General features: G+C 38.6%; 1 protein-coding gene across 3 annotated transcripts in view; it reads right to left on the bottom strand.

Annotated features, from left to right (window-relative positions):
* The window catches only part of ST6GALNAC3 (ST6 N-acetylgalactosaminide alpha-2,6-sialyltransferase 3), a 497,431-nt gene that overhangs the window by 11,073 nt on the left and 467,878 nt on the right, over positions 1-18,480 (bottom strand). The window contains exon 4 of one of the 3 annotated variants that reach the window (XM_070486617.1): positions 814-4,617. The exons of the other annotated variants lie outside the window; for them this stretch is intronic. Within the exon in view, the coding sequence (XP_070342718.1) occupies positions 4,566-4,617 (52 nt within the window). The 3' untranslated portion in view covers positions 814-4,565. Of the gene's footprint in view, positions 1-813; positions 4,618-18,480 lie in introns of those variants that run through there. 3 annotated transcript variants of the gene reach the window in all.

Here is an 18,480-nt window from a genome sequence, read left to right as displayed (position 1 = left end):
TCTTGGAGTTTCAGCTTCTAGAACTGCGAGAAACTAAATATGTGTTGTTGAGCCACCCAGTCTATGGTATTTTGTTATGGCAGCCTGAGCAGACTAAGGCAGTTGGTGTCTCTCAAGGCCCTCCCCCAATAAACTTAAACTCCTCACTGTATTTTCCAGGACATCTCATCATGAATTCTTTCATTTAGTCATGTGAGTCCATTTATTGCTCCTTAGACACATCTCATACGTGCCATTCTCCATCTTTCTACTATTTTTACTTGTGTTTACTTTCCTTCTTCTTGAAATGCTGTCCCCCATGTCCTTTCCAGTTTCTAATCTTATCTACCAAGCTTTAATTCTGCTTACTCTTATCCATTCAAGAAAGATTTGTGGAGTACCCTGTAGATGTGGGGCACTGCACTAGCCATTGGAAATACCAAGTTGTCCCTGATGTCAATTCAGGGTCAAGTAGGGGAGACAGATACAATGACTGTTTTCAGAAACAGGGCTATCAGGGAGGTAATTCCCCTGCAAGTGCTAAGGGAATATGGAGGGTCAGCAATAGACACAGCTGCGGGAACTGGGGAAGGTAATTCCTTTGCAAAGAGGAGATAAGAGCTGAGCTGTGGATTGAGGCTAAATAAGAACGCCAGGCAGAAAAAGGAGAAGGAAGAGAGCCTTTCAAGCAGAGGGAACGGCCTGTGCAGTCGTATTGATGTATGGGAATAATGGGAATACAGAATAGTTCTGATCTGTCCCGTAACCTGGAATGGACCTCAGAGCATCCTCAGTGTTTATTTCCATAATAGATTACTGCTTAGAGACAGGAGGCACAAGTAACACCGATTTATTTTTCTTCCTTACATTGTGTTTTGAAATATTAGGGATATCTTGATGTTCTTTATAGCTAGTTCTTCCAGATGATGGACATTTATGGATCTGGAGAAAAGTATCTAGGGGAAAATTGACAGAGTTATGTTTTTTCTTCCTCATTAAATTCCTCATTAATTCAGAATTGAGAACAAATGCAAACAATATATGACTAAGAATACAAACAATTTTGAAATATGTGATGATAACGGATGTACCTGGTACACCCCAGTTCATCTGTGTTATAAACTCACTTACAAGTCACGAGCAAACTCATCTAATCTGCACTTACCACCAAGCAGGCATCCTCAGTACACACCTGGAGGCTCTTGACCTGTTCCATTTAAAAGGGAAACAGTCTTTACATAAACATTTAATTTACCGAGTTTTTGCGATTAATGAAAATGAAAGTAGATACCATTGCTGCTTTAAGGATGTGAACCCTTTGAAGCATCTTTGAGATCTGGAAACGCTGAACTAAATGACCTCGAAAATAATGTTTCCTCTGTCTAGTGAAGCTTCTGGGAGAAGGGCTGATGCTATGTACGCTAACACCCAATCACTCTAACAGCCTAAGTGACTCTGCTGCCTTCTCTGGATCTCTAGTTTTCCTAAATGGCCCATAATTTTGAGGACATGAGGTTTTATGAACAGCCTATGTGGGTTCCAGTTCCAGACTATTTAAGCTACCCTACAGGCCCTTATCTCAATGACCATAGATTTTCTTTCAACCTTCCTGTGTTAGATTGTATTGTTCATTACCTCCTGGACATGGCTTGCTCGTGGGTACAGTAACTTTCCTGTCTCATTGACTTTGGGCTTGGCCAAATGACTTGCTTTGACCAATGGAACATAAGTAGTAGTGAACATTGTGACTGCTCACAGTAGAGATTTTAAGAAGCATCACATGGTTCCCATTTCTTTTTTTTTTTTTTTGAGGAAGATTAGTCCTGAGCTAACTACTGCCAGTCCTCCTCTTTTTTGCTGAGGAAGCCTGGCCCTGAGCTAACATCATGCCCATCTTCCTCTACTTTATACGTGGGATGCCTACCACAGCATGGCTTGCCAAGCGGTGCCATGTCTGCACCCGGGATCTGAACTGGCAAACCCCAGGCCGCTAAGAAGCGGAACGTGGAAACTTAACTGCTGTGCCACTGGGCCGGCCCCAAGAAGCATCACATGGTTCCCATTTTTACACTTCTTCCCTCCACCATGAGAACAATGCATCCCAGGTAGGGGGTACTCCTTCAGCTTGGGTCCTGGGATGAGGAAACCCATGTAGCAGACAGCCCAAAACTGGAGCCAAGTTCAGCTAACCCTAGCAGAGCTACAGCTGATCACAGATTTGTGAGTCGGAAATAAATGTTCTTGTGTGTCATTGAGGTTCAGGGTTATTTGTTATGCAACAAAAAGCTGACTAAATCAATTTTTTTGGTTAATAACAATAACTGCTATTATTTACGGAGAATTTATATGTACTAGACATTGTGCCAAGAGCTGTGTATTAATATCCCCATTATACAAATGAAGGTTCGGGGAGGTATAAAGTACTTGCCCAAGGACAGTCTGACACCTGAGAACTAAGGATCTTAACTTAGTTTTTTCTGGGTCATCATCCTTCTTAGTATTGCCCAAGGTGCCATGTCTGATAAAGCAGCCACCAAGGCCTTCAATACTTATTCGGGTTCTACTGTTAACCCTCCAGGAAATCTGAAACATGTCACTTCTCTTTGTGCCACTTTTTTTTTTTTGATGGCAGAATAAGAGGACTGGCGTAGGTAGGCTTAGGATCTTTCATCACTAAATTCTGTAATTGCACTTATAGAAACATAGTCCATGTCAGAGAGATTATAAATGTACAGCTGTATTTTTAGCACAGAATTACTCTCAGAACTTTATAGATCTGTGTTTACAACTTCAGGATCTAAAACACTTCTTAGAATTTCAGCCATGGTCATGTTCAAACAATAGCTTTATGCCACTGATGCGGATATATGTGTCAACTTTAAAAGAACAAAGGGGTAAGTCCTGAAATAAAGATCAGGCTCCTGGATCTACTTCATTCCCCAGGCATGGCTTCCTTCCAGCCCTTAGGTTCTATAACCTTTTAATAAATTCTCTTCTTTGGTTTGTGTCAGGTGGTCAAGGAGTCTGTTCTTTGCAACCAAAGATTTGAAGTTGGATTGGTTGACCTCTCAGATCCTTTCTAACACAATGAGTCCATTAAATACTCTAGATATAATTAAAGACTTTGCCTCTAACTAATCCTTGACTCTTATTGACAATCGCTGCTTGATCTGACCTTAGTTTTATATTTAGGCTTAAAAATGTTGTTTCTTTCTAACTTACCCTTCAACTTATCTTGAAATCATGCCCTTCCTAAATTGATGTGGGTTTCAGTATTCTGAATGCTAATCACCTTCTCTACCTAAGGCATAGGTGGCTGTTCCGCTCCCTGCTAACCCGATAGAGGTAATTAAAGGAAGGTTTTGGCTTTCTCTTCTAGTTCTTTTATCAGCCATTCCCTCCGTATACACTTTCCTTAAGAATGAAGGAAAAAGACCCGAAAAGATTGTAATCAGGTCGGAGTATATCTAAGTAGATAAAATATCTGTCTTCCCCCCACTTTACCTCTTTAGGAAAGAAATGAAATGACTCACTTTCCCTTAGCTTTTTAACTTAACCTGAGCTTGCACTAAACCAAGCTTTTCCTACCGAATCAGACTCAAACTTGCTTCTGACAAAAATGCTTTCTGAGCCCCTATTTCTCTTTCAAAATAAAAATTTACATTTAAAAATAACTTTTACACAACTAAAACTTTTAACAAAGGTTAAAGCAGAGATTTGAGGTGGGTCCGCCCCAGTGAGGGAGACTGCCCATCCAAACTTGTTGCTAAGGTCTCCAGTACCACTGGGACAATCATCATTAAACCAGCCTCAGCTGGTGCCTGGGCAACCAGCTACACCTAAAAGTGAAACTGAAAAAACAGAAAGCAGCTCTGACCTTCTTCTGGTTAAGAAAGACTAATTTTGCTGCCACTTCCTTCCTATCTGAAGATATTATCGCTTTTCTGACCAAGTTACATGGTTCAATAAGTCCTGAAATAAATTATTTCAAGGGGAATATTTATTTTTAGTAGGAAAAGCTAAGCTGTACCCCCATTTCCCCCATCTATTAAAACTGTATTTATATGGCTCACTAAAGAAGGATAATTCAATTAGAAAAGGGCAGAAACAACGGACATATAGGGCTTTAGGCATGGAGAATTTTATTCTCTAACTTAGAGAAGGAGGTTTTACTTGTCATTTTTCTGATAGGTTGACATTCATGACTATCTTAGACACAAGACCTTTACCAATTAATGAGCTATCGTCAGTGTATCAAAGCAGGCACTAGCTCACTACCAGCAAACTCCTAAAAGGGGAGTCTGTCTGCTTCAGCAGAACACCTGAAGTCAAATGGCTTGGTGATGGAATCGTCCATGAAACAGTCAGAGCTAATGGAGTCTCACCTATTAAACCAGCTATTTGCCCACTAAGGTAGAATGCTAGCCCAATTTAATTTTGCCCAAGAATTTCAGTCCTAAAAAATCCAATTTTTCTCTCTGTTCTTGAGATGGAATGAGTTTGAAAGGAGAAAATTCTTCCTTTGAAGTCTATCCAGGTTTTCCAATTGAGCTAGATTCCTTGCTTAGTGAAGTGAAGAATTCTTTTCATGGAAGTGATGTCTCTCCCATAGTGTTGCTACGCAGCTCGGCTGACAATCTGTAGGGAAAGGATTGGGATTTTGCTTACAGTAAATCTGTACCTGGGAAGAAGTCCTTCTGTGTACATTGTCCCAGTTCCAGAACGTCTCCAGTACCAGAACCTGCAGAAACTTGTAGAACCAGTGCATCCCCTCCCTTTTCACAATAATTTATTCTGCCCACATCAGGAAAAAAAATCAGGAATATCCAAAAATTTAAAGAAGAGAGATGAATTTTGGCACTTTTGTTTAAGAACCATCTCTCCGATCTGAGAAAAGATCACAGCAATAATTCCCTTCTCCAATCAGAAGAGATAACTTTCATGTGTCTCTGGAATTCTTCAAGCCGGGAATTTTGTTGATCCAGAGTAGCCAAAATGCTATAAAGAGGGAACTAGAACAGAGAGCTAAAGCAATATGTCCCAGAAAATGCCAGGAAGAAATACAGAGTAGAACATAGAAAACGTCGCTTATTTGAGAGCATCTGATTGAAATGTGAGAACGCTATCTCCACAGATTTTCCTACATTGCAACAGTCACAGAATGTCAGAAATCTCTACACTCAGCTATAAAAATGAGAAGGACTCAGGAAAACAGTTGAGGACATCTTCCACCTGGCATATTTGCTTTTGCCAGTTGGTGATAACACTTTATGCTTATGTTTCTGACTAAAGTGGCTGCAAAGAAGTGACCAGAAGCTAACTGAACTCTGAAAGCTGTTGGATAGCAGCAGTAGATCGATAGAATTACTCCTATTTTTGGAGCCCACTTACTGGATTCCCTCTGTTTCTCTTCCCTTCCCATTACCTCTGCTTAGTCTTAAGGGTCTACAATCATGCCAAGAGGATGAAGAGAACTACTTATTTGCTTTCTGTAGAGGGGAAACATGAAGCATAAAACTTTGTGAGAGCCTCACCCCGAAATAAGAAATTGGGCTGAAGGTAGCTGTCTTCCTTCCTCGTGAACTAGACAAAGGGAAATGGTGAGCGATGCTGACCATTGGGTTCTCACCAGTTCCCTTCTCATCATCAATGTGCTTCACCAATCCTTGTGCTCCTAGAGCTGAATATTCCAGACACCTCCACTATTTTGTCACTCCAGAAAAACCCTTTACTGTCATCAGGGACAAAAATTTCTTAAAGGTTGTGAGTCCACAATCCAATTCCTTCGCTTGGGGAAATTCTTTCTTCTTATTTTAGCCATCAATGCCACAGTACCTGACTCCACTCTTTACCCCTTGGAGCCTTGGCCTTCACTTCCCAGTTGTAGCCCTGATTCCATGCTCCTGAGAGGCACTGTTTCCAGTCCTTTCCACCCTTTCCCAAGCTCCATTACCCACTACTGCTACTGACAATGGGTTCTGATTTTATTGTCCTGGGGATATAGTCTGAGTATTGGTACTTATTAAAAATGAAAAACAAAAAAAGCCATCCTAGGTGACTACAGTGTGGTGTGTGCGGCCAGGGTTGAAAATCACCACTATAAACGGTAGTTAGGTTGGAGGATTCTATTAGAAGTTGAGTTCCACTTTATTATGAATTAAATTAGCTTTCGAGGATTGGCTTGAGACTCTCACCACTATTTTAAAATTTGTTTCTTTAGGAAAATGTGTCCCAATTTATAAATAGCTGACTTGCAAACTGACTGGAAACTTGCCATTGGAGGGATGCTGGTCGGCAAAGATGTCCCATCATAAATAACTATGTCTGGCACATAGTAGGCACTCAATTTGTCCAACTTAGTTGAATAATTTTTGGAATGTAAGCTGTTCCTAAGTAGGAAATTGCCAACATTTTTTTCCCCAGGAATTTTAAACAGTTTGCCAATGTTTTCTCATGGTGGTGTAACAGAGAGACTTACTCAGATGTCTAAGGATAGATAGCACATGTCAGGGATACAAGCCAAATCACCACTCAAAATTTGGTAAGCCTCACATGCACCCCTTGTAGCCATTTACCTCCAGTATCAGGTTTTTTCCTTCCAGGTTTATTGAGATATTAATGACATATACGTAAGTTTAAGGTGCATAATATGATGAATAGATACATATGCATACTGCAAAAATAAGACCACAATAAGGCTAGTTAACATCTCCATCCCTTCACATTATTACAATTTGTGTGTGTGTGTGTGTGTGTGTGTGTGTGAATGTGTGTGTGGTGACAATATTTAAGATCTACTCCCTTAAAAGTTTTCAAGTACATAATACAGTATTGTTAATTACAGTCACCATGCTGTGCGTTAGATCCCCAGATCTTATTTATCTTACAGCTGAGAGAGAATCAGGTTTTAAATTCTTTTTTTAAGTCTGTTGACCCATAGCTCAGCCAGAATTCCAATTTCATCTATCAAGATTGAAATGTGCTCTGTACTTTTTATAAATAACAAATCACAGCAGAGGGCTGGCCACATGTGGTGTGCCAATGAAAAGAGAATAACCGAAGATGGGGCTCCAAAAGGTGGGAAGATATGTTTTTGTAATTTATTGTATCCACAGTAGATATATCAACATCAAGAGGCATATTCACTGTTAAATCCCTGAAATCACGAGGTAAAATAATAATTTAACTAAATTAATTTCAGTTTCTTGAATTTTCACTGCAAAACAAACACTCAGAAAATTAAGAGTGTCGTTCGTACCTTCCTGAACTTGTAAAGCACATCCTTAACGGAATCTAGTGTCAATTAATGTCTGAGGCCATTCTACAGACACAAGCAAGACTCCTTCCTCCCAGCTTTTGGCTGCCATCATGCACGTCTTTTACTGCCGTGGGCTCCAGTTTCACAATCAACAAAGTCCAGAAAGTGATATTTGCATACTGGCCTCTCGTAGGAAAGCTTCTTGGGTCTACTTGTCAGCACAAAATTCTTTCAACTATCTTCAGCCTTAGAAGTGCCATTTTATTTTTCGGAAGACCATTTTCAAGTTTTTAAATGGCTGGCCTCGCCACTTCTTTGAGCAACCCTGACTATAAAAGCATTTGCCATTCACATTGGGCTGGGCCTGTGGCAGTCCTCCACGACTAGCACGCTGTTAATAGGACTAATGTATTTGGGATGGTGCCTGTGTCCTGACTTATTGAGAAGGCTTTTGAAAATCCAAGCTTACAAACTGCAAGCCCAAGCTGCTGATTTGCACATTGTAAGAGAAGAAAAACTAAGTGCTCACACTGTGGTGCTGTGAATACTGTCTCCTTCTGCTCGTGGTTCAGGAATTAATGGTGATATTAATGCAGCCAAGGGACACATCAGATGGTAGATGGCTACAGCTCCTGAATTACTTTGTTCAATTAATTTTTTTTTTTTTTGCATGATGGTACCATCATTCTGCAGGATATGTGTGTCAGCTTTGACTTTGCCCTCTTCCTCACCCTTGATGCCCCATTAGTTACTAAGTCCTGTTCGCTCTTTGCTCATGTTGTCTCTCACATCTGTTTGTTTCTTTGCATCCCACTACTACTTTAAAACCCTAGGAAACAAGGTGGCTTCAGTGACAACCTCAGATTAGTACATCCATCCATTGTGGTACACCTATGAAGTCTATGCTCATCTTCAACAAAGGGGAATAAGGTAGTGGCTGAGCTGATGGCTCCAGTGGCAGGAACCCAGTCCCAGGGAGCCATAATCAACACCTAAGATATCTCTTCACAATCTTGGCATTTTCTTTAAAATCACAAGAATAAGAAGTGAGGAAGGGAGTAAAATTTTAAAAGAAGGAAATCACTCAAACATTGCTGTGGAGAAAGATATGTTTTCCTATCTCCCTACCCTGTAATTTTCTCTAGTCACAGGTGACTTTAACGTGGAAACAGCCTCGGTGTATTTCCCGGGGAGGTGTTGGAACTGAAAAAGTGCAAGCTGGTTAGACACAAAATCAATATTCTTTGATTCAGTCTCAGCTCTTCACCATGGCACTTTCCCCCATCATCTCTTTCAAGAAGGCAATGCAACAGGAAAATCAGATTTTTCTCTAATCAAGTGTAAGGAATGATTTTTAGCTTTGTGATAATCAGAGAGTTCAAAGGACTCAGTGTTGGTTAAAATATTACAGCCATTCAAATCCTGATTTCGTATTGCAACATACCACCCAAATCTTCTTTTGATTATTATTTTTTCCCTTTGTCCACCACTACAGAAGTAGCAGTACTTAATCAGCGTGTTCAACACAGGTTCAGCACTGTTAGGTGAAAGGGCTTTCGATGGATGAATGGATTAATTAGTTTCTCCCAACTGTTCATCTAGACAAATGTGCTTTTTTTTGAAAAGAGGGGTGGGGCATGTAGGGGAGGGAACTACTTTTCTATTGATAGCCATTATTTTCCTCTAACGTACATGTTTCTTTTTTTGGCATTCCTCACATTACAGAGGATAACCCGGGGATTTGTAATCTTAGCAGTTTCTTTTTGTCTTTAAAGAAATACATCCAGGATTTGGTTAAAGAATTGTATCATGTGCAATTTGTGTTTTAGACAAAGGTACATTATTTTTATTTTTAGATTACCAACCATATAAAGATACAAATAGACAAAACTGGTAACTTATTAGCTTATTTAGAAAAAATCATTTTGAATGTTGAATTCCCTTTAATATGTTGAAATATCTGAGACTATTACTATTCTTTGAGAGTAGTGGGAGAAAGGGAGCTGAAATTTCAGTTTCAGTGCTAAGAAATATACCAACTAATGAAGAATAAAAAACATATATTTAGCTTTAGCTAACCTAAGGAGTTATTTTATATCTATTTTAAAAGACCTGGAAAAAAAAAGGATTCATTTATGCCTCACATTTTAGAAGCACACGGGTTGCATGAAAACAGGGAAGACAACACATGTGCACATATATCACAAACACCATGCAGTTATTCAACAAACACCGAGCACAGGAAGGTGCTTGCTGTGAGCCTGGCCCTGTGCAGCTAAGGTATTTTGCCTTTTAATGTTGAGTAATCCCTGTATCAGAAAGGAAAACATATAAACATCTTTGTGTGTTTTTATGCTCAAGCCCTTAGAAGATCAATGGAGTGTTTTGTCTATAATAATATGGCATCTCTCAATAAAGGGTTCTGTGGCTTGGGGAGGAATTGTTCTCAAAAGTGGCCTTAACACCCCACTTCTCGCCCTACAGACCATAAATGTCCAACATAGTCCCAACAATGCTTCAAAGAAAGTGTTTTAAAAACCGGATTGATACTGTCAGAGCTTCTTCTTGGGATTCTAGACCCCACAATTCACCAGCTCATTTTCCTCCCTCCTTCCAGGCCTTCATTCCTGTCACCTCACTTTGTTCCCAGCATCCGGGACAACACACTCACTGAGAAGTTTGACTCTCCTGTCTGGAATTCTATCACTTCCTGCTACCCCGACCTGACTTTGATGCGACCCTGTTCTGTGGAGAACTGGAGTGACAAGAGCAAGGAGGTATTGCTTCTGAGCAGAGTGGGCTGTCCGAACTGTCCCCTCTCTGGAGCAAAGGGCAATCATGTTTACTCACAGTGAGGAAACATGGAGACGCCTGAAACCTCCTCAGTAAAGAAAATAGAGCTAACAGGGGGATTCCATTACCAGCTCAGTGACAACCAGTTAGCACTGTGTTTGGGTTTATCTTTCTTTTGGCTATTTTATAGAAAATAGTTCAAATTAAGAAATAAAATCCTATGATAATTCCCATGCTGAATAAATTGTTCCAGAGCCCAGAAAAATATGGAACATTCCCCAATTCATACTACCCATCTAGCATCACACTTATATGGAAACCCAGGAAAGAGCCAGAAGAGGGGAGGGATGAAAAATGACAGGACAAGTCCGTTTATAATTATAGACTCAAAAATCCTCAATTAAAACCCAACCAACTGATCTTAGCATTAAAATAAATAGCCATACTCTATGGCCAAGCAGGTTCTATTGCAGGAGTGCAAAGATGATTTAATATAAGGAAAACTATTAACATAGCACTTCTCAAGTGTGTTAGACTGGACCCTAAGTCAGCAAGATACAAACAGGTATTATACAAGAGAAGGAGGAACCGGTAATGGCCGGAAACGGTGGGCTTAACAAAGTTAATTGAATTTCTTTTTTTTTTCAGTTTTATTGAGATGTAATTGACATACAGCACTATATATGTTTAATGTATACAGCATGATGACTTGGTTTACATATATCGTGAAATGATTACCGTGATAAGTTTAGTTAACATCCATCATCTCATATAGACACAAAAAAAGAAAAAGTGGTTTTTTCTTGTGACAAGAAGTTTTAGGATGTACTGTCTCAGCAACTTTCAAGTATACCACACAGCAGTATGGTATGTGGAGATATATATATATATATTTTTTTTTTTTTAACTGAATTTCTTGACTGCCGGATTTCTCAGCATCTTTCATATGATAATGAGCTAATGAATCTCTGAGAAGAGAATATGTTGTGCCGCATTTCCCCAAGTTATTTGACCAGATGACAATCTCCTCCCCTCCCTCAGTTTTTTCTTTTTATGGACCAGACTGTGGAAAAAGTGTTCTTGGGAAAACATTTTTGGTGGATCTTACATTAACTTAATTCATTGTATCAGTCATTTAAGGAAACACCATACCATTTATTCAACAGATACCAGAAAGAATTTGATAAAATTCAATATGCAATCCCAGGAAAATCATTTTAGTCTATGACTAAAAGGATATCTCCTTGACATAATAAGGAATACCTCTCTTAAATTAAGGGCCCGCATTATAAGTAACAGCAAAATGCTAGAAGGTATGTGTCATTCAAATCAGGAACAAGAAAAATGTGTATGCTGTTATCTTCTTTTCTTTGAGGAAATTTTAGTAAATGGAACAAGACATGAAATGTTAAAGATGAGAAGAAACCGAGATCTTATACCTACATGAAATAATTGTTTAAAAATTGCAGAAGGAAGCTAAAAACTATTTGGTTGTTTTTTGTTTTTTGTTTTTTTGTTTTTTGAGGATGATTAGCCCTGAGCTAACATCGTGCCCATCTTCCTCTACTTTATATGTGGGACGCCTACCACAGCATGGCTTGCCAAGTGGTGCCATGTCCCCACCGGGAATCCGAACTGGCGAACCCAGGGCCATCAAAGTGGAACGTGGGCGCTTAACCGCTATGCCACCGGGCCAGCCTCACTAAAAACTATTTGAATAAGAGAGTTTGATAAAATGACTAAATACAAAATATATATTTTTAAACTAATAGTTTGTTTTCCCTTATAATCAGAACTGGTAGGTAGAAAATACAGTGTACTGAAATAATCTTAAAGCTCATAATAACAGCAAAAAATACTAAAGAATAATCTTAACAAAAATTTATGGGACTTTCAGGACAGGACTACCAATTTCACTGACTGGGAGACTGAAGGCTGCAGATAGGCCCATTCTTCCCAAATGAATAAGTCTGAATGCAATTCTCATCAAAATTCCACTGGTGCAAAAATAATCACAAAGGTAAAACACATTGATGAAGTGGCCTTTAAAAACATCGGTAACATACGGAATGCAAGAGGTTAATGCGTAATGTAAAAATTGCTCTTTAAAAATGATTGAAAAAAGGCAAACACTGAAGAAAATGGGCCCAGGTGCACGCACTCACGCATTTCTGGCTCAGGGACTGCGGCCCTCTCTCTGACAAATGCTCCTTCCTCATGAGCTCCCTCCAACTCCCCTGCATCAACATCAAATGCCCCTCCATTCACTCTAGTCCTCTCACCCAGCTCCATTTTTCTCCACAGCACTCATCACCACCTGACATAGGGGAAATTTGTTTGTTTATTGTCTTTCTCCTCCCATTCACCTGTAAATTCCATGAGCGTCATTTATTTGGTTAATCTCTGTTTTCCCAAGATCTAGAGTAATACTTGTTATATAGTAGGGGCTCAATAAATATTTATTGATTGAATGAATAAATACCATTTAATCTCCTCTAATTACTCAAGAATTTCCTAAATTCATTGGGCACTTCGACTCCTTCATTTTACACGTGGCTGTCTTTTTCATACATATCAGCATGTTCATGCCTTAGGTTCGTGTGCTTAGGGCCACCTCATTGGCTTACAATGGACTTGCTATTTTGTAATGAAATTGTACTTTCGATGAAGCAGGGCACTAAAGCTTTGGGTAAAAACCACATTTTAATCGGAAGCTGTCACAAGCCTATGAAAATTCCCATTTGTGTTGACTGATTGGCTCATCTCAGTGTATCAGAAAATTCTCATAAAAAAAGTAATTTAAGAGGAACTGTCACCTAGATCAGGCTGGCTGCCAAGGGTAATTAGACAAACGCTAAGCTTGGTTGGGGTATTCATGGGACCATATAAGGTACAGGGCTCCTGAGTCAGAATCAGAGCTGTAGGTCTTGGCTGTGCAGCTTGTCCTCTATACAAGGGCACAGGGCCAGGAGGGAGCCTCGGGGCACATGGGGTCTGACTCCAGTCTTTGTTCAGCTTGCCAAGACTTATATCTTGATTCTGGCTGCATCAGCCCAGAGAAAGGGATGTCTTTCAGTAATCTCTCACCGAGAGGGAGCATGTTTTTCTATTGTAACAAACGCTAGGGATATGATAACATTGGGCCTGATCGTAATGGAGATCTTCCTTAGAAAATTAACCTCTAGTTCAGAAGGCAGAGGAAAAGGGAAATCATCGCAGATTCCACAGCTAGGACATTTTTTGCCAGTGTAGGAAAAAAGAAAGGTCCTGGGAAGACCCACGACTAATTAGAAGTTAGGAGAGCAAAATGCCTCATTTTAATAAAGCTCAGTAAGTTTACTAAATTCTTTTTTTCAAACAAAGAGACCAAAGTGAAAACAATCCTGGAAACATGACCTTAAAGAAAGACTCTGAATAAGTTGACACCCAAAATTAAGTTCAGCAAGATTGATAATAAGAAATGTTTAAGTGCAGAAGTCCCATCTATCCTTCTATTTGTGAATTCATACGTTTAGTGAGATTTTTCCAAGTGCTAACAGGTTATGGGAAATACAAAGAGGACAGAGTTTAGGTGAGGAGACAGTACAATGTGTCAGGTGCTACAGTGGAGGTCCAAACAGATTGTCGGTAGTTCAGAAAACGAGACGACTGCCTTTTATCAGGAATGTTGGAGAAGGTGTTCTATAGAAGATGATATCTCTGGGTATTAAAATAGGAATAGAAGTTTGCTTGTTGGATAGACAGGGACAGAGCGTTCTTGACAGAAGGATCAGTATGTGATAAAAGGAGAAACTAAAATGTGACACATTCAGGGGATGATGAGGAGCTTCATATCATTATACCATAGAGTATATTTGATGGAGTGGCAGAAAATGGGGCCATGGAGGCGGATTTTGAAGTGTCGAACTTTGCTAAGTTTGTGTTTGGATGATATCTTTTAAGGTATGGAGAGCTAGCAGATGTTTTTTAGGAAATAATATGATTAGATTAAATAATATGATTAGGTTTTTATGATAATAAGCCTATGTGGATTGTGAACTGCATTTGGGAAATATTGGTGATAGAATGACAAAATAGGAGGCCCAGTTAAAACATAATGAAGATGGAGACTAAGATGTGTCAGAGGATCAGAGAGAAAAGAGACCAGAGCTAAGGAACATGCCCACAGAATAGTAAAATGGGTGCAAGAACATGCAGCCAAGAGTCAAACTGAAGTTATTTCCAATTTGGAAACTAGGCGGGATGATGATACTGTCATGGAAATGGAGACTCCAGAGGCCAAGTTACTTTACGACATAAGACAATAGAGTCTGATTTGGATGTGTGAAATTTGAGATATCCCTGGGACCTCAGCTTGGGAAGTTCCAAGATGAATCTAGAATATGAGTTTGGACTAGTCATGTGTGGATAGAGATATCTTGGAATAATCAGATTATCATTATTAATTAATTATTAATATTATCATCATTAATTAATTGCAGGAAAGGGAAAGAGATCAAGGAGAGAAGAGGAACAAGAATGGGTCTTTAAGGAACTCCAACATTTGATGTGTCGGCCGAAGGCAAGGGGTCAAAGAAAGAGATGGAGAAGACACTGTCAGAGATGTCATTTGGTGCATGATTCTTTGAGACTCTGCTAGAGATTATATTTATATTCTCTCTCCTTCTCTCATAGAGAATATTTAAATTATGCATACTGTTCTTTTCATTAATTTTTAATAGAATAAAACTAATCTAGCAGCCAGATTAGATGCTTAATTATGAATTTCTAAGAGAGGGTAATATATCCAGTATTTCTGGAACACATCTGGTTACAGAGCCCATACCATCTGATGTTTCGTAGAACATATTCTGGACAATATTACACTACATACTTTCGGTAATCTTGTGTTATGTAGGGAAGTTAAATTGACAGATTCATTAGACTAAAGTACTTCTTATCTATTAAAAATGAAACCCTGAATTGATCTGCTCTCATAATTCAAATATTCAACCATTCTTTGAAAGAACTGTAACTTTGCAAGGCCCAGCCAACTCTTTACGTAGCTCAGAGTGAGAGTCACAAAGATTTAAACATTTGAACCAAGAGTGTATGTTTATAGACTAACATCAAGTTTTCTTATACATGCTTGAATTATCATTTCCCGTTTAATTTTTGCCCAAATTTACACTTATTATTAAGAAATATTTCATACATATGAAGGACTAGAGGTGACGTGTTCATAGGTCCATAGAATAATAAGCCACCTAGATAAAGAAATAGAGCGTTATAAATTCAGACTCATGTCTTCAATTCCCTGTCTTCCTAGAAGGAGTAATAGTTATTTTAGTTTTTGGATTTATTACTCTATTTTTTCTTCAGTATAGTTTTACCATACATGTATGTATCCACGAACAAGATATTATTTGGTTTTGTTTTTCAACTTTATATAAATGGCGTCATTTTGTATATATTCTTCTGTGACTCGTCTTTTTCATTCACTATTTTGTTTGTGAGAGTCATCTCTGTTAATGCTTGTGGCTGTAATTCATCTTTTTACTACCACAGTAAAATCCGTTTATGCATACATAACAATTTATTTATCCATTCTTTTATCAATGGATATTTGAAATGTTTCCAGTTTTCTTGTTCCTCTTGCAAACATTACCACTATGAACATTTACACTTGTACTAGTGTTTCTCGAGGGAAAAAATCTAGGAGTAGAATTGTTAGGTAGAACGGTAAGCAAATATTCGACGACAGGATAATTCCACATTGTTTTCCAAGGGGCTGGGACCAATTTACACTCCTATCAATATAAGCACGTAAAAGCTCCTGCTGCTCTTCGTCCCCAGTGATACTATGTGTTTTCAGATCTTAAAATTTTTGCCAATCTGGTGCGTGTAAAATGATTTTTAATTTTGGTTTGAATTGGCATTGCTCTGACTACTAATGAGGTTGAGAATATTTTCACATGTTTATCAGCTATTCATTTTTCTTCTTCTGTGAAATGCCTTTTCAGGTTATTGCTTATTTTTTTTCCAATAGGTTGTCTTTTTCTTACTGATTTTTTAGGAATCCTTTATGCTACTTCCATCCATATGTGTTATAATCATCTTCTCCCACTGTGGCCTATCTTTTTACTTCTCTTCTTTGAAAATTTTGACTTAAAATTAATCAGTTAGTTAAACTGACGAAATTTTAAAAAATAAAAATAAATACCTTAATTTATTAATAAAATTAATAAGAGTAATCAAAAGTATCAATCATTTCCTTTACAGTTTGTTCTTTGGGGGCTGTTTTTAAGATATCTATCCCTAGTGGGATATAAAATTTAAGATTCTTTAAAGAGCACATTTCTTTTGCTTGCCTTACAAATTAAAATCACAAATCTATTGTTATATTAACTTAACATTATTATACTAGCAACTTACAAGCAAAATGATTTAGGACGTCTCAGGTATACTTTTGTGCCTTTCCTCCTGCCATCTCCTTCTTGCTGCCCACTCACACATAACCTCCTCCTACGTGAGTGCATTCTCATACACACATGCACACACACACACACACACAAATGCGTACATCTGCATATCCCTCTTTTTCTCTCCCCATACTCATCTCCAGTTCTGCCTCCCCACTGAAGGGGGTGAACTGGCAACATCAGATTTTCACTTCAACTTGTTCCTATGTGCTTGCAAGATGCAATCCTTAACCAACCTGTCTGTAGTTAGGGCTCTCTTTCATTCTTCTCCAATCCTTTCTCTTTTTTTCTTTCCTTTTTTAATCCAAAGACATTGACTTTTATTTATTTATGTTAAGTCTGTCGTCTGTTGCATTTAATGTTCATTAATGAAAATGGCTGAATAGATCCATCCCAATGGATACTCCCTATCTCATACAGCTCAGTCACTTCAGCCCAGCCTCACCACAACTCCCACACCGAAATGGTGCTTTATTTTGTAAATTTTGACCCATTATTACTCCCATGTTATGGTTTCTTCAGCACTCAAGAGAACATTTGATAGCTTTTTTTCTCTTTCTAGAAGCTCTATGAACATCCTCCCTCTCTCATATGATGGCCTCACCTCTTACTTTGCAAAGCAGTTAGAGACTATTTAAAAGTCTCTGGAATTTCTTCCTCACTGTCTTCCCACCTCCTCTGAACTTTTCTGCATTTGTTATCTGTTTTCATCCATTTGGGTAGACAACACATGTCTCTCACCCCATCCAGGACTCAGTGTTTGGGTCTTGCCCCTGCCAACTTCTAGACTTTTCTCTTACTGCTTCAAAATCGGTCCTTTCCTGACGTTTTCTCCTCGGTATATGATAGTCCTCTACCTCTCTCTCAACTAGTCACTTTCAGCACTGCCTGTATTAATTGCTTTATTTCCACTCCATTTCTTCCCCATTCAAGGGCAAATTGGCTTCTCTTGTTCAGTCTCTAGGTTATGGACTCCAAACAGTTTTTCTTAGGAGATCTTGGTTTGAATTCTGGCTTGGCCACTGATTGATTGCTCCAGGCTTGGGAAGAAAGACAAAGAATCTCTCCCAGCCACAGCATCCTTGTACATGGGAATAATTATCCCTACCTTGTTAGGTTGTTGTGAGGATTAAATAAAACACAGCATTTAAAATTGAGCTTCATGCCAGCACGTGATAGGGGAGCTCTATGTGTAAATTCTCTTTTTTTTTATTATCTTTTAAGTTAATTGCTTCTTCTTTAATCTCCTCTTTCAACTTTAAAGAATAAATTCTTATTGCTTCTTGAGCTAATGATTGAAATATTTTTATCCCATAATTATCTCTTTTAACCAAGACCCAATGTCCTAATTCCCTTATTTATTAAAAATAACTATATATTTCCCTCAAATTACCTTACTCGGTTCATTTTATTCTTGTTACCTATCTAGTGAACACTAAAAAATAAAAAGCAAAAAGAACTGAAATTAGTGAACTTTAATATGCTGTTTTCCTGAAAGAGAAGACTCTCTAAGTGACATCTTGGACTCAATACATTTCATTCATTTTGAAGATGACTAGTTCTAGGAAATTTTTCAGTGAAATGGGATTTGGAAAAATACATTAGATAAATGGCTTCTTAAGTTGTATTCTAATCTAATTATTAAAGCCAATCCACATTCATAAGTTGAAAGTTGGCAACAAAAATGTTGCTTTGATGCATTTATTATATGACAACCTTGACAAGTTTTAAAACGTCCCAGATGGATATCTTCAAGACTCATCACAGTGCAGTCTCAGCACCGTGAAATAGCCACAGAGGTGGAACAGATTTGCATACTAGAGGAGCCAGAGACTGGACTGCACTCAGATCCAGGACATTTTTGGAGGGGAAGCGGGCACAGAAAAATGAGTAGGGACCTTTTCTTATTTATTCTTGTACCTCTAACTCCCAGCAAAATGTATGTACTCAGAGTGGGTACCCAGAGAAGGTTGGACTCAATAAGGTGGG

The sequence above is a fragment of the Equus asinus genome, chromosome 16, assembly GCF_041296235.1.
Source record: "Equus asinus isolate D_3611 breed Donkey chromosome 16, EquAss-T2T_v2, whole genome shotgun sequence".
NCBI lineage: Eukaryota > Metazoa > Chordata > Mammalia > Perissodactyla > Equidae > Equus > Equus asinus.
This window is presented reverse-complemented; position numbering and strand designations above follow the sequence as displayed.